The following is a 21,250-nucleotide window of genomic DNA, read 5'->3' on the forward strand; positions in this document are numbered from 1 at the left end:
TAATTGAAGAGAGAGAATCCCTTAAGGCTTCTTATGCAATTAAATTCAGATGCAAGATTGCCAATGATGCGAAATAAAGCACGAAGATGAATGAATGAAACAACAACAAAATATCACCTCGAAATTAGATGTGGCCACCAAATACTTGAAATTGTTCTGTGGATCCCCTTTTCATTTTGAAAACGCGAAGGGAATAGAAAGAAAAAGCGAGAAAAATGTGAGGATATGGCCGTGTATCACATACAAAACAGAGTCGCATACAATGTGACCAAAGTACATGTATTAAGAGCAGATAATACGCAACGAACATAAAATACATTTGTTGTGTTGATGTTATTATCAGTATTTTGGATGACAGTATTTTTTGGTTGATGTTGCTTGCAGTTCATTTCATTATAAATTATTTGAGTGCATATAAACACGGCTCAGGCTGCAAATAACTTTCGCAAAGTATTCCCTATCCCATGGACCGACCGAAAAGCTTGTAATCTCGATTTCTTTGTTATTTGTTTCGTCACCTTAATTTCGTGCCGAATATATACTCGCAATTTCAAAAGAAATGAAAACCGACTCTGAAAAAAAAACACGAGTAAATGAAATTTACCGTTCCTCTCAAAGTATTCAAGTAAAAAGATATTATTAAAAAAGGATTTTCGCATAGAAATTCAACCGAAAATCTCATCGTCATTTTGATATACGTTTACGCTTCAATGGTATCCATCTGCATGCTATTTTCACTACTTCTATTAATTTCAGAAGCGAACGATGCGAAAGAAGAAAATTCTTCCTTGCTTGTTCGCCATTTGCGCGTGTGCATGTTCGTGCTCACATCATTCTCCTTAATAACAGTGTCGTCTTAACTTCTTTGGCCAGACACTAAACTATGATATTTATTTTTAAATTCCAAAATCCAAATTAAATACATAAATACGGCGTTGAAAGAGTCAAAAGATACACCGTCGTCGTCGTCGTCGTCGTCATCATCATCATCATCAGCAACAACAAAATTTCTTTCTTTTTAAACGCGGTCGCAACGTATTATCCCGTTTTGAATTCATGCGAAAAACATCTCATCTTATGGCGCACAACACATTCAGTGTGTTTCTTCCTCCTCTGTTTACTTTTCATTGCATTTTATACGCGCTCGTTCTGTGATTCGCGGTGTGTTTTCTTGTACTAAATTTGCGACTAAATTCTCTCTTTGTTTATTATGGCTTTCCTTCTTAAGCTACTCGAATGTATTGTTAACAACGTGTATTCAGAATTGAATAAAGGTAAAACACATCCAAAGTGAAAGAGAATCGAGAGAAGGAAGAAAAAACAGAACTCGGCGAGCATGCACCATACAAAAGCCAAATCATTGGCAAGTGCTGACAAGGGCAATGGCAGTGGCAATGGTGCACACAAAACAGAAAACATACGACAGTGAAAAAGAGAGAGAGAGAGAGAGTGGTATAAAAAAATCTTAATAATAATGAAGATTAAGCGAAACAGTTTCGTTTGCACAAAATATTCCTTAATTAGGCTAAAGAGGATATTAAATTGCGCTTAAGTGCATTTCGAGCCGAACATAGAGCGAAAAAAAAGTGAGCGAGATTGGAGATAGAGAAAGCATTGATACTATAAAGAGATGGGGTTGCAAAATTCCATCGTCAAAAAAAAAAACACCAACAATACTTTCAAATATGGTTCCATTCAATTCGTTTGGTTTTTTTTCGCCTCTTTTTTCTCAGTATTCACTCGGAAATTCTGAACTCATGACAAAGTGTGTGAAAAGCAAATCAAAATTTAGCATCGCATCGAAAGACTGGGAAGCAACAGTATAGAAAAAGGAAATGCGTTTCGCCTCGCAAAAAGCATCTAATCGTTGTTTATGCATTGTGTGTTCACATTAAAGAGCCAATGATAAGAAACATCGTCGGATAAAATGCGACGCAAAGCGTTAGACACACAAATAGAAAAACAAGCGAATTATGAAAAAGAAGATGCCGGAAAAAGAGTTGAAATGAGAAAACGTTGCTAGATAGCAGCTCAACTCAAGCTGGAAAACAGCGTGCAGCCAGAGATTTCATTTCGAAAAATCATTTTCTACAAATGTGTTGTGCAAACTGTCGAGAGAAGGAGAAAAATAGAGAGAGAGAGAGGGGGGGAAGCACAAAGCAATCGTTTTTCGTCTTACATATTGCTTCACTTCACTCGAATCCTTCTTCGTTCCGGAATTTTCTTTGATATTATTAAAATCAAAATTGCTAGCCGATTACGGTGGAACATACCACGTCCTCTGTATTTTTGTGCGAGTTACATGTTGGTAATATGAAAACGATGCGCTGTTATTGCTTTCGTTGTTTTTGTTGTTTGAACGAATCGTACGATCAAACATACACACACACACACTCACACGGAAATTATATGGAAAAGGATAACGATGGTTTCACTTTGATAATGGCCCTTTGAGATGCTTCACGATATTTTTTTTACCATACTTTAACTATTTAGCTACAATTAAGACCAATCGTTTGCAATACGTCTTCTGTATACGAAAACGAAAAAAAAAAAATAAACGGATTCACATTTACATTTGCCAAAGCATGCACAAAATATTTGTATATTTCAACTCTCTCTCTCTCTCGTTCACTCACTCTTATTCTATCAGCTGAGATGGCAATCCTTTTGAAATGTAACTGAGATCCTTTTTTACCCTTGCTGTAGTTCTTGAAACTCCTTTCTCATTTGGAAAACTTAAATTGAGCAAACTAGAGAAAAAGAGAGAGAGAGAGAAAGATACATGGGAGCAAGAGTTCGATCCTCGAAGTCTTTTTCGTGCATTCTTCTTGTCCAGCTGTCTTTCTTTGGTCTCGATCCTTCGTTCCGGTTCCCTTTAATTTTGTCATCATTTTTCAGTGTTTGTTTGTTATTGCAAATACTGTAAACAACTCCGGACCGTGTAATGCGGGCGCATTTACCCTTACACAACGCATAAGCACATACATACGATAAGAGGGTTTGCCGACATATTTGCACATCAACTCAATCGTAAATTCAATTAAATGGAAAACGGCGACAAAACACAACAGCAACAAATGATTCCGGATTATTGTTTTCATTCACAACAATTATTTTTGTTTTGTTTTTCGCTTTTATTTCTTTGTCTCTCATTTCAAATGCCGCGTGGTGTGAAGTACAATATTCAGTTTACTTCATTTTTTTTGCTCAAACTAATGACCGTCTACATTAATTAACCCCTATACAACGATATTAGAAATTAACAGTGAAATTATATTCGATTTTATTTCATTCTTTTCTTGTTCTTTTTTTTATTGCAGATCGGACACCATAAACTCCATTTACTGGGTAAGTTTTCGGCTAATAAATTGTCATTATGATTGTATATAAAATATAATTATACTAATATAATCTCGATATAGTAAATTAGCCTTGAATCAATGATAAGTATCGATAAAGTGTGAATGAACATTCACTAATGTCATAAGCAAAGGTTAGACATTTTGATATATAATCAATCCTTTTTGTTTAAAAAATAGATTGATTCCCATGTAAGTAAAATAGTTGACATTTATCAAAAAGAAAACAATGGAATCATATCAATTTATCGAATGAATACGCGTAATTAGAGAACGTATGTGAATGTTTATTTTTGAACATTTTCTTTTAAATGAACTGTTAAATTAGATGTGTTCCTGGCTTTTATTTATGTGTCCATTTCATTTTTTATAGTCCTGAATGGCTTCAGCTAGGGGTGAACATGAAACAAATAAATCACATTACTTTAATTTCAAATGTGATCAAGTTCATTGGGAGAGTCATTTTTAAATCAGCCTCAAAGCAAAATCAATGGTTGCCACATTGAAGTGAATTCAAATCAATACAAATTAAACAAAATGATGTCAATACATATTGAATGAATCGATCAGAAGATGCAAAAAAATTCTGATAACAGTGTTTACCCCTTTCGAGTTGTTTCATTACATTATTCTTGTGTTTTGTTTGATACAATGTAAAATGTCTTATTACTTCACGTCACAATTTGAAGTGAATGAAACGAAAATAGAAAATCGATACGTTTATCCCTTTATGATAAAGGATCAATTGACTCGGCAATGACGACAAAAGTGTAATAACCGACAACAGTATTACTCTAACCATCTTGAAATGATGAGCCGAAACAAACGTCTTGAAATGGTATATAAATAAAGCGATTTAAAAGCATAAGGCTTATTAGAAATTTAAAAGGGGACAGCCTTTAATCGTAACATTATTGTCGCATTGTCTTCACATTTGATTCCGTTATTTCAGGTTTTTTTTTTGTTCCAATTTGTGAATGTGCCATGAATAAAATATAAACCACCACCAAGTCACACTAATTACAAAAATGTTTTATTGATGTATAGAAAAAGAGCGATTAAAATCTTTGCTTCAATACATATTTGATGATTGATTTGTGTGGTGATTGTTTTTATTCAATACAACATCATTCAATCGGAAGTTAAACGCTATATTTGATGGAAACAAATCTAAAAACCGAGAAACTCCTTTGAATTCCATTCAGTTGCAAAGTGAAATTAAGAAAAGCCACCAACAACGGACGTTTTTGATGTAAAATGAAAATACAAATTCCATTTAAAGCGTTTTATGAATTGAGAGAAAAAAAAACGCTCTTTCATTTCTAGTTTCGTATATAACTTGTTGAGCATTGAAGAATATAAAAACTAAAGAATAACATGAAATATCGAATACTCATTTTTCGTTCGACTCCTCTGCGCTCCTCACTCTCACCACCGCAGTATTCTATTCACCTTTTATTATAAGAAAATACTTTATATTTATTTTATTTTTTATCATTTCTTGGTATTGCATGTTTCACATTGCTGGCAAAGCAAAAAGAATCATAATAATGAAATCAGCCAGAGAGAGAACGAAACAAAAAAAAATTGGATCTAACGAGAAAGCGAATGAAAAGAACGGGAACGATGAAATAAATAAATAAAAAAAAAACTCGGAATAAAGCAATAATTCCAATAATAACGTCGACAGCAACTAGGAAAGTAATAACATGAAACAGCAGAGAGTTTAATGTAAAGACATTAATCTTGCTGAAGTCAAACGCCGTTCGATAAATATAATAATATAATCCAAACATTCACCAAACAACACATACACGCCATCGTGCGCGCACACACACACACATTACATAGAACGTAAAACGCGGCTATCAGTAGTTAAACGACTTAATACATAGAGAAATTCAAGCACATGGAATATTGTTTACTTTAATCCTTTTATTTGATTTTGTTTCACTTGCATTCACTCGTTCTTTTCATCGTCATCGTCGATGGCGGCAGTTTGCTGCGATCGGTAATTTTGTACAGAATTTCTACACATTTTTCCATGCGAAAATGAATTTCTGCAATATGACACGCGCTGAACAAAAGTGAAAAAGTGATATTCAAGCAAAAAATCGAATGAAAAATGTACATCAATAATTTATTACAACATTTTTATGGGTGACGATCAATTTTTCTACTGGTTTCCATTGTTTATGCTACCAAAGATTAAAAAACATGTCACTTCAAACATTTCAATGAAACAATTTTTCAAAATAGCGAAACTCAAAAAATGTCCATTGGCCGCTCGAATTAATTTTCTTGAATGAACATTATAAAATTGATTTCAATCTACTATTAAAAAAAAGTACGAATCGAAAAAAAAAAACGAATCGTCGACGAGTGATTTTTTCAATCCCCGCTTGACATTCATTGAGTTTTTCTTTATTATTTCAATAACATTTGCAATGTTTGTTGCATTCTTTACTCTTGGCCTGTCACTTACAGCATTTTATCTAGTCGGAGTTTTTCCAAGTTTCACAGAAGACAAGCAATAACAAAAAAAAAACGAGACAGCAAAACATAGAGGTTTCCATTCGTTTGTCTGCCGAACATCATCGCTGTAAAGCACTTCCGTGGAAGATGTGTGGCATTGACGAGCACAACAAAAGATAGAAAAGGTAGAGTTGAAAATCAGTATCAAACATCTACGTATGCTCGTTGACTGTGTATATCGTTGATTTTGGTTTTTGTATTTGTCGTCAGTTATTGTTTGGTTTGTTGATTTGTTATATTGCGGGCGAGAGCGTATCGAGAACCAATCAGTCAAGGTTTACATACATGCATTGCGTCGCAAACATGATAAACTTGAATACAAGACAATTTTTTTATATATTTTTTGAATTGAGTGAGTGAACTTTATCGTCGATCGCTCAAAATGCCGAAAACTTTGATACTTTGTCGATTTAATTCAATGTTGATATTGCTTCCGACCTTTCTCCATACATTTCTAGCGACATTTGAAAAACGAATCACTTCTTTTGTTTGTAATTGTTTCTATTTGTCTTTTAGACGATGACTTCAACGGAAAGTGTATTATGAGTGATAAGTTTGAAATTTCAGCTGATTATGTGTATGTGTTCGAGATAAATTACTTTGGAATTTATTGGATAACAAATTATTTTCTCTTTGTATGAATATGTCGCTATCTTGATTGTTGCATAAGCATAAAATCGAATCAAATATATATATAATTGGCAAAAATATTAGATTTCATTATCGATTATATTTTATCACATGCATCGTAGGTATATCTTGTTAATTGAAGATGACAACGAATGAATTGAAGCGACTGTGAGTTGTCTCATGTTTAGTGAGATTATTTGATTAAAAAGGATGTTGTTCGCCTGAGAACAAACGAAAAATGATTTCAATCAAAGGCACAGATAAAAAAACAATGTGTGAAGAGGGGGACATTTTCACCACGGGATTTTATTGAAAAGCAGAAAGAGAGAGTGAATGCAATCGATGCTACGACATAAAGAAATCAAAGCCAATTCATTGTCGTTGTTTTTTCATTGCACGCATGACTAAATCCTATTGCATTAATATGAACGACGATTTTCGTTGACAGACCAGGATCGAGTGAGCGAGACAGATAGACAAAAAAAAGAACAGAGAGAAGTCTCTTCAGAAAATCAATCTTCCTAGATAATCTATGAATAATGTCTGTCAAAGTTGTCGTTTGGATGTAAAGTTTGAGTTGTATGTATCTTTATTCCATATTTTTTTCATGCTTTATCAATTTAACAGATTTCTGTTCTGATTTTTTTTTCTCCGCATCTCTCTCTCTCTCTCTCTCTCTCGAAAAATGAATTGCCGTTCGAAGTAATCTCACTCGCAGAAAAGCAGTCGGGCGTGGGCATAAAACGAACTAAACAAGAATGAAAAAAAAAATATTGGAAAAAAATAGTATAATACCAATAAAATGCGGTAAATGATTGCATATCTAAAAGTCTGTTTGCATTATGTATTCATGTGACAAGAAAGAAAGAAAGCCAATAAATGCCTATGATTTTTTTGTTCGTCTTTTTCATTCTATTGAAACTTGAGCATATTTAAAAGATTGATGTGTGTATGTGTGGTTTATTGAAGTTCAAAAAGGCCTTGTATGATATTTGTGTGTTGTTGTTTTTATGCTACTGCTGTGTATTCAAAGCGATTATATTGCGCGTCCCGAGATATTTCAATAATAATCATAAAGAGTTGTGTATCATCAATAACATCAACAACACACAAAGTGATTTAAGAATTTCTGAATATCACACAATGTGTGTTGTCTATAAAAGAAAAAGCCGTCGTTCTTTGCAATGTGTGAGATAAAGATCAGAGACAAGTGAATGACGCAAAAAAAAAAAAACAAAATTAAGTCTGCACACAAACAAAATAAAAGAGAGTATAAAAAATGCGAAGCATTAGATTTGCGATTGAGCCGCACTGAGTAGGCCTTATTGCCATCATGAAAATGGTCAACGTGGCCAGATTGTCACACGAAAGAGAGACACAAGCAAGAGATTTATCGACAAGCGTGCTAATATATATACTACACTGGTGGAAAGTATTTAATTGGTATGCAATGTGAGAGTTGCTAATATCTGAATTATGCGCTTTTTATCGCAGAAAAACACACATTCAACATTCAGCGATAAAAAAAAAGAAGTTGTAGCATGCACACAGCAAAATTAACAAGCCAAACGAAATGACACATGTACACAACAGCATAGAGATAACAAGCGAAGGCAAAAACGAAAGACACACAAAATGTACGATGAAAGACGGTAGATATTGATACGAAAAACGTTCATATTGCGAAACGAACCCAATGGTGTAATGATAATAAATGCAATGACGAACAGAAGTCTATCGACTTGAATATTATGTTGCGATTATTATTATTTTTTCTCTCATTCGTCTCGCTCCCTCTCTTTCTTTCCAACCACTTTCGCAAATGACCAGTTAAATGCATATGTGCGAAAAAGTTGTCACAGACCTCTCTGTCTAAACAAAGAACACGAATAAATAAACGGAATAAAGTTGAGCGTAAAAGAGAAGAACGGAACAGAGGAGAGAAAAAAAAATTGCCATAGATGTATAAACAAATAATAACATAATCACGGAGTACGAAACATAAAAACACGCTTAACATGAGAAATTGTCGACAATCGACGACGTCCGATGCCCATCATTATGAAAACCATTTACCCGCTGGTGGACCATACATTCGAACAATGTTTATAATCTCGTATAAAATATAAAACCCATACACACTACTCGCTTAATTTAATAAGCCATTTAAAGTGCATCGTTTACATGGCTAAAATTTACCGAAAAAGTATTTTCACGACCACAAGAAATATAGCACGGATGTGAGCTGAAACAGTTTCGCGCATAGTCAGCCCAATCAGAAAATCGAAAAAAATAAACGTTCATCGTCACTTTTATTATTAGTATAATTTTTTACTGGTTTCTTCACATTCAATTCATGTGACACTACATTTTGGGGCTTGTAATAATCAGCGTCAATATATTTCTCACACCTCGTTATGAGCCGATACAATCGTGAATGTTTGTTGGAATCGTGTTAGTGCTACTCTGTCTTTTTTATTCTTTTCATTTTGGTGACTTTGTTTTGTGTAGAAATATTGCGTTGCTTGAACTTCATTTGTTGTGCACGTTTCGAGAGATGGTGATAGAGAGAGAGAGAGAGAGAGAGAGAGAGAGAGAGATAGGAGTTTGTGAGCCCTGTGTTCAATAAATTTCGGATAAAATAAATACTACAAAAAATGTAATCAGTAACATAACATCGGTGATGTGTGTGTGTGTAAATTGACCATAAAGAGATAGCGCACAAAAACGTGAAAAGAGACGAAATACAATAAACGACAGTATCGAGTAGCAGCAGCATCAGCATGGCCAAAATCCATACATAAGACAGCTTGGCAATCATATTTTATGTTTGGTTCCCGATGAAATGTGTGAACGAATCAAATTACATGTGTGATCATTGAAATGTCTAATTGGCAATACAGTATATGTGCGCGCATCGATGTTGTGTTATACGATTATGAGACAAGGGAAACAACAGAGAGAGAGAGAGAGAAAGTGAGCGTGCAACTCTAAGCGTGGAATGAGTGAGTGGTATGTGTTGTCATATTTTTCGCCTTTTACGGACGATTTCGTTCGATTCGTTATTACCCGGTTTTTGATGTTATTCGATTACGAAGGGGTCTCTGTCTCTTTATTCTATCTTTATATCTTTCTCTCTCTTTTTCCCTTCGTGTCATGTGTTGAAATCCATGCTGAGTTTTCGTGCTCGCTGATCATACTGATAATAAAAATTGTTACTGTTGTTGTTCTTTATTAAAATGATAATGTCCATTTTCGCGTTTTTATTTCATGTTACTTTACTCGATAGCTGCATCGATATTACGAACAATTTCTTGCATTTTTGTTCTCTATGGCACTTTTTTTCCCTTTCACTATCTCCCTCTTTCACTCACACTCTATCGTTCGATTGTTGCTATTTCTTTGCTCGTAAAATCTTGATAACACCAAAAACTATACACTTTAAACGATCGTTCTCCGTGTCCATCTCATATACAAGTGCACAGTATGCGTTTAAGTATTTTTATTGCAGATTCTTTTACATTTTATCACATTTCATTTCTTTATTTGGAAACGTCGTGAACTCCACACGACGAACCGAATTAAATAGCGTTGTGTTTGTTGACTTCGACCAAATGGTTATTACACGAGTAACTAATGATTCTTGATGCTTATGTTCACATCACACACACACACACACACACACACACACACACACACACACACACACAACACATCGAAAACACCTTCGGTTGATCACACCAACTGCTTGCGCTTAACAATATCCAAACATTGTTTTCAATTAGATATGCTGGAGCATATCGACTACAGAGACTACAAAAAGCGCATATTTTTTATATTATGCACGGCAAAAAGTGCAAAAAAAAATAGTAAAACATGAATTTCAAGAGTTTTAAACAGAGAGCGAGAGAGATAGAAATGCATAAACACAAAGTAATTTCAAAATTGAAGATCATAACCACATGTTTCCAAGCGAATAACCAAAAGAATTCAACGGATATCGATTGAAAATTCAAATTAAGTCTCTTTTTTTTCTGCATCTCTTATCCAATCCATACGTTGCAAACATTGTTCAGTCAATTGGAATATGCACAAGATCAAACATTTCTATTTATACACAAACACGAAAAAACGAGCAAAAACTTGAAATCGTTGGTATTTTCGAAATGAAATCGAATGTGAACGCGAAGAGAATGAGAGAAAAAAATGAAATTAAAAACACAGAAACCGAATTGCTTGCAATTAAAGCATTGAAATTGGATTATCTTTTATGGCTAGTTAAAAAAAGAATGTACCAAACTGACATAATCTAGCATGCACATCACACATTGAAAATGGCAATTATCGACAGCTCATAATATTGAACGAGTTGTCGTAATAAGTACATATAGCACATGCAAACCATTAACAATTACCTAGAAAAGTGTGTCTAACACACATTACCTCTGTCGTTTTTTAAAAGACCAGCAACACAAACAAGTTATATACCCCCCTTCCGATCGCTGCATTCAATTCAAAAATGAAATTGTGTAGATTTTAAGTGACGGCCTTTTGATTTTCCAATTGCAATTAGGAATGTCATTAGCATCCGATTCATTTGATTTTATGAATGAAGATAAAAGCATTCGGACCAGCAGCACACATATTCATACCAGATGATTATCAATGTAATACAGTTGTTCTCACATCTTAATCTCTGTAATTATCCCCTTCCGGGTTCACATTTAATTGCAAATCTCTTGACTAGCCTCTATGTCTCGATCTCGATGTGTGCAAGCACAACTAACATGTTCATGTGCAACATCTATTTATAATAACTTCATATTGACGATTGTTGCAATAAAATCTCAAGTGCTATTACTGCACATACATGGTCACATATGAAATGTGTATAAAAGAGGGGTTTTTATTTTCTATTTTTAGGAGGAAAAATATACCATGTTTTTCTTTTTGAAAGGGATTACTTGAACAACTGTGTGATTTTTGGGGTTTTAATCCCATTTTCGTGTAGATTTTCATTTGCATCGCATTAGCCGAAAATGAAGCATTCTGAATTCAGTCTACTTTGAAATCAACCAACACATTTCAATTTTACATAAAATTCAAATCGTACTTATGTTTCTAAAGGTTTTACTTGGTTTTCTCTCAGTTGTAATGCATATTTCTGGTATTTTTTTAGAATGATTAAAATTTAAGATTATTATTTTTCTCTCTTCAATTTCAAGATCTCCAGACTCAAACCCTCATAATGCAAAAAAAAAATTAATCGAAACACATTTTTTTGTATACAGAAAGATCTAGTTTTAAATGAATATATTCTTTGCATATTTTGTTTTACATGTTTTCATCTCGAATTTTATGTTTCAATTTTAAAATTGTTGTGCATTTTTTTAATATTCATCAACAATAAATGGCTTCAGATATTCCCTGACATTATCCCACATCGTCATTGATTCTTTTTTTGGTCGAATAATCGATCTCAAACCATCATTGGTAATATCAACGCATTGAGCATTTTTTACTGATTTCACAGGACTACTGTTTGCCAATGTCCTAAAACAAAACCAGCCATTATCATTTGAATAATTCATGATTATTTGAAATTAATTTCTCAGTGTACCCAGATTTAGCGAAATCAATGAACAGCTTCGTTACAAACTGCCATGCCTCAATGGTTTTGTTATTAGTTGCATCGCTGCGATTTTTCCATGACTGCTCGTACATATATTTAAATTGGTTCGCTCTACATTTTATGAATAAATGTTTCAAATCGAAAAAAAAACCTATTTCGTTCACTTTTTATACGTTACTCACTTATACATGTATCCAATATCTTCAAGGTGTCCCATTCTTTCAACCATTTCCAAATGTCTCGGTTTTTTGATGATGTTTGTATTTAGATTGATATCAAAGCTGAAAAAAATTTAACGAATGAAGAAAATAAATGAAAACATTTGAAATGATGAGCTTACTGATGGCAAAATGTTTTTGACACTTTTGAATGCAAACTCATCACCTCGTAAAAAGGAACCACAAAATTAATATCTGAATTCATTTGAACATATTGATTGAGTCGTTTCGGTGTTGCTTCAATTTCTCCATCGCCAAAGTAAAACTGTTTAATTTTAGTTTGCATTGCTTTATATCTCTGTGAATAAAAAACACATTTCCGGTAAAAAAAACCGTTAATTCTCCAATGAGAGCGAGTTAGTGAATACTTGATCGTTGGGTGTCAACGTAAGTCCATGATATGGAAGACCAATGAGCCGATTGGTTTTCATCTGTTCAACCCACCCGTAGAGATTTGTTGGATCTAGAAACATCATATATTCCTGCCAATGCACATTGTTAATCTCCTTGTTGGATTCAATAGTAAATAGTTTATAAACTCACCGCACTTGTTGTTCCAAATACAACCTCAACATTCTTACAATGAAAACTGAATCGGTTGTTTGCATAGATGTTATGGGGGTTCTCAATTAAAATTGGCTGATCAGATTTCGTTTTATCTATTAAAGAGTATTGAAAATATAATTATTACCGCTTTCGGTGCTGATGTTGCTTATACCCACCTTCAATAACTGGTGTCCAATTCACCTCAATCAAACCATTGGAAAAATCAAAAACTGGTATTTTCTCTATAATGAGTTGCGTTGTAGCATTGATCATGAAATTTAATATTTCTTTTGGACTTGTTCGATTGCCGAGTTCAGCTTTAAAAGTTTCTCTTAGCAAGTTCAGTTGGTTGTTCTGTTTGTGATGTGCCCAGTAATTGAAAGCGCTACCACTCCACATGATTGCGCGGTTAATATACTCACATGAATTGGATAAGATTTGGTAATGCACCGAAGCTGCGCCTGTATTTGCAAAACATCATTAGATTATTGCAATTTGTTATGAATTCGATCTTATTTAAAGAAAGAACCTCACCAGAGCTTTCTCCAAAAATCGTCAAGGACTGTGGATCACCGCCGAAGTATTTAATATTCTTTTTAACCCATTTCAATGCTTCGCGTTGATCTTTGAGTCCCATATTGCCCGTATAATTTTCTAAATCGAAATTGGCAAAACCGAATGGACCCAAACGATAATTGAGGTTTACAAGAATGGCATTTTGCTCCAATATAAAATCGGGCCCATAATATCCGTCGGTACCATCACCGTCATTGAATCCACCACCGGGTACATTAAATATTACGGGTAACCTTTTATTGACTTTGACATCGTCCATGACTATAGATAAAGTGCGCGAATATATTGAAACAATTATTTTCGATGGTATTTCATAAAATTACCTGGTGTGTATATATTTAAAAAAAGGCAATTTTCGTTTTGTTTTCGTCCGTCTAAAGGTATATGCTTGCCCTGAGCAACTACAATGCAGGAATATTGATAATTGTCAGTGGTAACAAGTGGTTTTTTCCATGGAGTTACTGCACGCGGTGCCTGTTTGAATTACCGTTTCAGATTTCATTTTAAATTCAGAAGATTTTATTTTAAAAACTTACTCGAAATCTCAAGTTGCCAACAGGCGGTTGAGCATAGGGTATTCCTTTGTATGAAATGTAAGGTACTTGATTGACAAATGTCCTTTGTAGAACTCCTACGATCGGGCCGCTGGCCGTATTTACTCTCAAATTATCACAGTTAACTGTCACAATAAATGAATAAATAATTACAAAAATTAATTTTAACATTTTGAAATACGATGTAAAAGAAATTTAAACAGATAATCATCTATTTTAAAGACTTCAACGACTATGCTTCATTCGAATTGTTTGACTTTTTTATATACAATTTTTATCGATGAAATTTTATTCAAAACTATGCTATCTAAATCTTAAATGCTATGACGAAGAGATAATAATATGGAAAAATGTTTAATTGGTAGTGAATACATTGTGCTAAGGTACAAACTAATATCTTAGCAGAATATATTCACTGTTAATTTGTAACATTGGCAAACAATAGAGTTAGACAAAATTCAATCTTTTGATATCTACATTAGTTTTTTGTGTATTTAAAAAGATAAGATTTTTATTTGATGTCTAGCTAGATGTAGTTTTTTTTTCTTCAGAAGATAATACAACAAGGGGAATGTCACAACGAACGTACCAGAATTATATATTTGGAATAGGTCGTAATAGTTTTGAATAAATTTTGTGTTCACAATATTAGAAAATATTAAATATTAAATAAGTTAAAATAACTAATAACCATTAATTTGAATAATTTTTTTTAACTTTCAATATTTCGCTCAGCTCATCGCATATATTACTCTGAGAAACAGTCTCTGAATAACCTGTCAAAAGTACACGTTATATGCGATGTACTAAAAAGAATTGGAAAAGTTAGCAATATTAGAGCTCGTGTCTCCCCCAGAAAAAAACCATAAAAGATGTGTCGCCAAGATATTTTAAAGATATAAAAATTCCACGCCGAGTTCATTGTTACTAGGCAAAATTGAAACTTATTGTTAGCCGAACTTCGTTTCCGTATAGCTTACACGTTTCCGTATAAAGCAATAATAAACAATGAAAGCTTAATAATTGAAAGAACGCCTTGTTTTTCCACATTTCCAGTCATATAAAAACAAGCGTTCAGGATCGCATACATTTATGCGATACATTGAATGATGCATGCATCATTTCATTCGCATCAAATAACGCTAACGCTGTCGTTGTACGTGCGGATCTAGTAGCACACGACGGTCTTGCTTTATTGAACATTCACATCATTACGTGTATCATATAAGCACGTCGTGCGCTGTCAGGTCCGTACTCACAGCGACATCGTTAGCGTTGTGTTTGCGTTATTTGATTCGCATCAAACGATGCATGCATCATTCAATGTATCGCATAAATGTATGCGATCCTGAACGCTTGTATAAAAATCTTTAAATTTATTAAAAGCACTTTTCTACTTTAAATTGGCAAAGTCAATAAGTTGCAATATACATGAAACATATTGTGTTTTATTTTAAAATCTTTGACACTTTTCTACTCTCTCTTATCAGAGAATTACATTCCAGCTCTTAGCTCAATAATTTTCAGCGTTCAGCTTATATTTTATTTATTGATTTACATTTAAAACTCATTGACAATATCTGATTTTAGAGATGCTTTGATTTTACTCCAGAAATCTACAATGTTTTTCTTTGGTTGAGCAATTGAGCGCAAGCCATCATTTGTGATATGAACACATTGAGCATTTTGAACCGATTTAACCGGAGCAATTTTATTGAATGAACTAAAACGGAAATAGGAGATATTTTTCATTAAAAATTTATATCATTTTATGATAATGATGATATGTTCATACCCCGTCTTAGCAAAATCAGCAAAAAGTTTGGTTACAAAATTCCATGCGTTTATCGTTTTTTTGTTTGTCGCATCGTTACGGTTTTTCAAAGTTTGATCATATAATGGAGCGTACATGGGCTCATTTAGTCTACATTTTTTGAAAGATTTTTTTTTTAAATGGATATTCATAGTTTTAAAAGAAAGGCAATACACTTACTTGAAAAGGTATCCGGTGTCTTCGAGATGTCCCATTCCTTCAACATCCGTCAATTGTCTGGGTATTTTGACAAAGTTCGTATTCAAATTAATGTCGAAACTAAAATGCATTGATACACACAAATTTAAAAATTGACAGATCAACTATTTGTTTTGTCTTCATTTCCACTTACTAGTAGCAGAATGTTTTTGACACTTTCGAGTGTAAATTCATTGTTTCATAAAAAGGAACAACGAAATTAGTGTCCGAACTCATTTGAACGAATTGATTTAACCGGTCAGAATCCTCTTTAATTTCTTTATTACCAAAGTATGAATTCTTAATGTTGGCTCGAATTTTTTGGTAAAACTAAAAATGGATAAACATGATGGAAAATGTTAATTTATGTCAATTTTGAAGGAAAGCCAAGATTAATAAATACAGAGGAATCAGAAGCCAAAGTTAGACCATGATATGGTAGTGCTATGTATGGAGAATTAGTTTTCAAGGCTGGAACCCATGCATAACGACTGTATGGATTGAGTAGTGACAAATTTTCCTGTAAATAAGTTGAATATCAGATATATTTTCTTATTTTTATATCCTGAAAAGACTTACAGCACTTGTTATGCCAAATACTACATCTACACGCTTACAATGGGCGCTGAATTTGTTTTGTGCATAAATTTCACGTGGTCGTTGCGTTAGAATTGGTTCAACTGCCTTTTGCTTATCTGTTTGTATGAAATAACATGAATTTGGATAGAATATATTTTAAAAGATGCATTATTGAGTACCTTCAATGACTGGTGACCAATAGAATACAAGAGTACTCTGAGATACATCCATAGCTGGTGATTTCGCCACAATAAGATCAGCTGGAGCATTTCGCATAAATTTTAATATGTCTTGGGGACTGGTTTTACCGCCCAGTTCCGATTTGAATGCTTCTTTCAACAATTCAAAATGATTATTCTCTTTGTAATGTGCCCAGTAGTTAAATGCACTGCCACTCAACATCACAGCACGATTCATATATTCGCATCCATCTGACAAAACTTGCATATGCACAGACGTTGCACCTAAAATATTGACAAGAAAATTTACGATTGTTTTTAAAACAACATCGATGTCACATTTTGATTTGAATTATTACCGGCACTTTGTCCGACGACAGTAATTGATTTTGGATTACCACCGAAAAATACAATATTTTCTTTAACCCATTTCAATGCTAGACGTTGATCCTTGAGTCCCATATTTCCCGTAAAACCTTTTGTATCGAAATTGGCAAAACCAAATGGGCCCAAACGATAGTTGAGTGTGACAAAAACCACATTTTGTTCCATCAAAAAATCGGGACCCTGATATAAATCGCTTCCATCACCTTCAAGCCATGCTCCACCATGGATAAATACAACCACTGACAAGTTTTTCTTTGTTTTGGATTTGTCAGTTACTGCGAAATTTTTTTAAATTTATAATTATTGTAAAATGAAACAATGATTTTGTTTGGAGAAAGTACCTGGTGTATATACATTGAGATAAAGGCAATCTGAAACATGTGATAATGAATAATAAAGTTCAATGGTTTTTTCTCGAATATAATTCCGATAAAATAAATTATTCAATTAGAACTATATTAAATTCTTTACCTTCGCTTTTATTTGATTTCATTCCGAGAAAACCAGATTGAGCGAGTACAAGGCATGAACTTTGATATTCATTGGTGGTGACAAGTGGTTTTTTCCACGGTTTCACTGGAACTGGTACCTGTTCGAATTCGTGGCACATTCATTTATATTCGTATTTTCAATAATTTATCAAAAGTATCAAATGTAACAATTGAAAATTACCCCAAATCTTAAGTTGTCAACAGGCGGTTGAGCATAGGGAATGCCTTTGTACGAAATATAGGGTAACTGTTTAACAAATGTCTTTTGAGAAACTCCAACAACTTGGCCACTAATTGTTTCCACTTTCAAACCTTCATCAACTTTAGACACACAATAAGCAATGGCAATAAATTGCCAGAATAATATTTGACCAAACACCAACTTCATCATTTTAAAATGTGCAGAGGCAGTAACTTAAAACCAAATCTATCTCGAACACTGTCAGTCATTGGTCCATTTCTTTTATACACAAAATTTTTACAATATAAAAGGAATTCAATTATTTACGCAGGAATTCTTTAAATAAAATGATATTTAAGCAGTTGGTTTCATCTACAATGTAAATGAAGTTATAAAATTAGAAATGGAATAAATTTTGTCAAGAAAGAGAACAAAACACATTATTAACCAATTTTATTCAAGCTTAAAACTTATTCGAATTGTTTTTTCTCTCTTTTAATACGCAGTTCAATTGCAAAATATTTAAGAAGAAAACTGAAAATATTTTCTCGACGTCAGCTTATTTCACATTCGAAATGAACTTGAAAACGCTTGAGCCAACAATAATCAGCTATTGCAATAGCTATGGCAGTCAATGTAGTTGATTCTTTTGTCAGTAGTGGATCAATCATAGTTTTAGCGATATTTATTCATTTTGATTCATTTCACATCCATCATGTAATATTACAAAAAAGTGCTGAAGTTTATTCTTCATTTTTTGTTCGTCAACATCGTCTTTACGGAGATATATATTAAAAAATTTCCTAAATTATTATTTAAACTTTTTATTCGATAAAATACCGTCGAATTACGTAAATGAAGAGTCAACACCTGTTTTGTGTTTATAATGAATTGTTTTTCATATTATAACGCTTATAAATGACTTATTTGCGTGAATTGTCGCTGAGAAAATCGAATTGTGGCCAAGCCAATATACCCTGACGTTCACATAAGAAAATGTTGCTATACAAAAAATTATCTCAAATGTTCTCGAATATAGACATATTTGAGTTTAAAGTCAATTCAAGATGCGTACACAACAAACGAAACCTGTACATTCTGTAGTTTTTTTTTTATTATTTACTTTTTAGGTCTAAGCATGTTTAAATGATTATATGGATATGAAATATTAAATATTTGTATTGAGCTCATTTTATGTGTTTTTCTTTCGAATTCCATATTTAATTCCACGTACTTCTTACTTGGATAACATTTGTGTTTTTTTTCTCTTTTCTTTTTGTGTTTTTAAAATTCGCCAAAAATGTATGGCGGAAGACATTTCTTAATCTTAGTCCAAAATTTCAATGCTTTCCTTTTTGGTCGAGTGATCGATCGCAAGCCATCATTTGTAATATTAACGCATTTTGCGTTATTTAATGATTTTACCGGATTACCGTGTTTCACCAAACTGTAAAAAAGCATTTTTATTTAAGAAAGAAAACAAAATTAATTTGTTTTCATCTACGACAGTTCGAATAAGATAAACCATTGGAACATTATCAAGGACATGAACAACCACTACTTATACTGACGTAATCTTTAGCATTACAAAATGCCAAATCACAAACATTATGAAAACGCAATTGCATGTTTCAGTCAAACCTACGAAGTGATTGATTTCGCTGTATACAGCTCATCAGTGCAGCTTTGTAGGCCAGTACCATCTGCATATCAAATCACAACTCTTGTGACCCACTCAGATGGAAAGGAGGACTGCCGGAAATAACCGGATAAGAAAATTCTCCAAACAATTGAGAAAATAATTGTTTGCCCTTCAAGGTTGTTCATTTCCTTGATAATGTTCCAATGGTTTATCTTGTAAAAAAGCAAGTGAGATAAGTTTAAACAAATCTTTAAAAATAATTTGCAGAACATACCCTTTCCTCGCAAAGTCAGTAAATAGTTTGGTAACGAACTTCCAAGCACAAATCGTCTTTCGATTTATTTCATTCTAGATTTCATTGCTTCGATCTGCCAACGTTTGATCGTACAAGTAACGATAGCCATACGTAACGTCATTTATTCTAAATTCATCGAATGAAATTAAAATATTTTTTTTTCATTCAATACATATCATGTACTTACTTGAATAAATATGCAGTATCTTCGAGATGTCCCATGCCTTCGATGGCAGTTAAACTTCTAGTTAATTTAACAAAGTTTGTATTCAAGCTAATGTCAAAACTAAAACGTATTGAAAAGAGAAGAATTTTTTTAAAATTATTTGAACATTCAAAATTAACATAATGGTAAAAATTACGAACGAAAAAATAATATCTGATTGTCTTACTAATAGCAGTATGTGTTTGCCACTCGCGAATGCAATCCCACTGTCTCATAGAAAGGAACCATAAAATTGGTGTCTGTATACAATTGAATGAATTGATTGAGACGTTCCGGTGTCTGTTCAATTTCTCCATCATCCAAGTAGAATTTCTTGATTTTGGCTTGCATTGCTTGGTACTCCTACAAATGAAAACAGACCGTTTGCATATAGAAAATGTATTGCTAAAAGAGATATAGTTACCGTTGTGTCTTGTGCCAACGTAAGTCCATGATATGGCAATTTAATGAACGAACTCGTTTTCAATGCATCAATCCATGCATAAGGATGATATGGATCAAGAACTGACAGTGCTTCCTTTGAGTTAATCATTATTTTCATAAAAAAAGGGGTCGGTCAATCGGTTTTATTTACTTGGTTTTATACACTTACCGCACTTGTCATACTAAACACAACTTCAACATTCCTACAATGTGTGCTGAATTGATCATTTGCATAGATTTCATGTGGTTTTTGTAAAAGAATTGGTTGCACAGCTTTTTCTTTATCTGTTTTGAAAGAATATCACAGACAGAAATGTGATTGCTAAATATTTGCCATGGTTTATGTAAACAAACCTTCAATCACTGGCGTCCAATAAAATGTAAAAGCAGTTTGATTGAAATCCATAGCTGGCGCTTTTACCACAATTGACTCAGCTGGTACGTTGGTCATGTAATTTTATAGATCTTGATCGCTGTTTTGATTGCCCAATTCATCTTTGAACGCTGCTCTTAACAGTTCTGCGTTATTATTATTTGAAAAATATGACCAGTAATTAAATGCACTGCCACTCATCAAAATTGCACGATTTATATATTTGCACGAATCAGATAAAAGGTGTAAATGAACCTGAGCCGCACCTAAAATTTTATTTTCCAACACGCGCTCTTTTTTTATAATATTCAGATTTTCAATTTTTATTTGAATTATTACCAGCACTTTGGCCGATTTCAAAAACTAAAAATTCTCTCATCTGAACAACAAATTTCGTTTTTTTTTTTTTT

At 33.2% G+C, this 21,250-nt stretch overlaps 4 protein-coding genes across 6 annotated transcripts in view; 1 reads left to right on the forward strand and 3 right to left on the reverse strand.

The window, feature by feature from the left end:
• Positions 1–21,250, forward strand: part of LOC116345424 (protein slit) — a 312,643-nt gene that overhangs the window by 80,737 nt on the left and 210,656 nt on the right. For all 3 annotated transcript variants that reach the window (XM_031774763.1, XM_031774784.1, XM_031774773.1), the window contains one exon: positions 3,324–3,351. The gene's annotated coding sequence lies outside the window, so the exon portion shown is untranslated. The remainder of the gene's footprint in view (positions 1–3,323; positions 3,352–21,250) is intronic.
• On the reverse strand, positions 11,882–14,268 carry LOC116345431 (juvenile hormone esterase-like). Its single transcript, XM_031774799.1, has 10 exons — positions 14,036–14,268; positions 13,823–13,973; positions 13,458–13,760; positions 13,100–13,384; positions 12,921–13,036; positions 12,746–12,859; positions 12,500–12,675; positions 12,342–12,440; positions 12,148–12,270; positions 11,882–12,080 (listed from the first exon to the last, which is right to left on the reverse strand). The coding sequence occupies exons 1-10, from the start codon at positions 14,222–14,224 to the stop codon at positions 11,918–11,920; spliced, it is 1,719 nt and encodes a 572-aa protein (XP_031630659.1). The 5' UTR covers positions 14,225–14,268; the 3' UTR covers positions 11,882–11,917.
• Positions 15,451–21,250, reverse strand: part of LOC116349433 (juvenile hormone esterase-like) — a 6,616-nt gene continuing 816 nt past the window's right edge. Inside the window, exons 4-20 of the mRNA XM_031780847.1 lie at positions 20,927–21,106; positions 20,637–20,752; positions 20,448–20,561; positions 20,211–20,386; positions 20,006–20,104; positions 19,315–19,328; positions 17,882–18,114; positions 17,681–17,798; positions 17,551–17,580; positions 17,182–17,484; positions 16,823–17,107; positions 16,644–16,759; positions 16,468–16,584; positions 16,219–16,394; positions 16,047–16,145; positions 15,849–15,977; positions 15,451–15,776 (exon numbers count right to left, since the gene is read on the reverse strand). Coding sequence (XP_031636707.1) covers positions 15,614–15,776; positions 15,849–15,977; positions 16,047–16,145; positions 16,219–16,394; positions 16,468–16,584; positions 16,644–16,759; positions 16,823–17,107; positions 17,182–17,484; positions 17,551–17,580; positions 17,681–17,798; positions 17,882–18,114; positions 19,315–19,328; positions 20,006–20,104; positions 20,211–20,386; positions 20,448–20,561; positions 20,637–20,752; positions 20,927–21,106 — 2,468 coding nt within the window. The 3' untranslated portion in view covers positions 15,451–15,613. The remainder of the gene's footprint in view (positions 15,777–15,848; positions 15,978–16,046; positions 16,146–16,218; positions 16,395–16,467; positions 16,585–16,643; positions 16,760–16,822; positions 17,108–17,181; positions 17,485–17,550; positions 17,581–17,680; positions 17,799–17,881; positions 18,115–19,314; positions 19,329–20,005; positions 20,105–20,210; positions 20,387–20,447; positions 20,562–20,636; positions 20,753–20,926; positions 21,107–21,250) is intronic.
• LOC116345453 lies at positions 18,974–20,933 on the reverse strand. The gene is made up of 7 exons (XM_031774848.1): positions 20,822–20,933; positions 20,637–20,752; positions 20,448–20,561; positions 20,211–20,386; positions 20,006–20,104; positions 19,798–19,944; positions 18,974–19,328 (listed from the first exon to the last, which is right to left on the reverse strand). Exons 1-6 carry the CDS (start codon positions 20,916–20,918, stop codon positions 19,872–19,874), a joined length of 675 nt encoding a protein of 224 aa, XP_031630708.1. The 5' UTR covers positions 20,919–20,933; the 3' UTR covers positions 18,974–19,328; positions 19,798–19,871.

The sequence above is a fragment of the Contarinia nasturtii genome, unplaced genomic scaffold (genome assembly GCF_009176525.2).
Source record: "Contarinia nasturtii isolate CC-2019 unplaced genomic scaffold, AAFC_CNas_1.1 Cnas_scaffold_129, whole genome shotgun sequence".
NCBI lineage: Eukaryota > Metazoa > Arthropoda > Insecta > Diptera > Cecidomyiidae > Contarinia > Contarinia nasturtii.

Coding starts and splice junctions, on each gene's coding strand:
- LOC116345431 (XM_031774799.1), bottom strand. CDS start 14,224: ATGTTAAAATTAATTTTTGTAATTATTTATTCATTTATTGTGACAGTT. Junction 13,385..13,457: donor GATTTTTGGAGAAAGCTCTG/GTGAGGTTCTTT, acceptor TTGCAAATACAG/GCGCAGCTTCGGTGCATTAC. Junction 12,081..12,147: donor ATTGATTTCGCTAAATCTGG/GTACACTGAGAA, acceptor GTTTTGTTTTAG/GACATTGGCAAACAGTAGTC.
- LOC116345453 (XM_031774848.1), bottom strand. CDS start 20,918: ATGACCAACGTACCAGCTGAGTCAATTGTGGTAAAAGCGCCAGCTATG. Junction 20,753..20,821: donor TTGGACGCCAGTGATTGAAG/GTTTGTTTACAT, acceptor CTTTCAAAACAG/ATAAAGAAAAAGCTGTGCAA. Junction 20,105..20,210: donor GCAAACACATACTGCTATTA/GTAAGACAATCA, acceptor AATACGTTTTAG/TTTTGACATTAGCTTGAATA.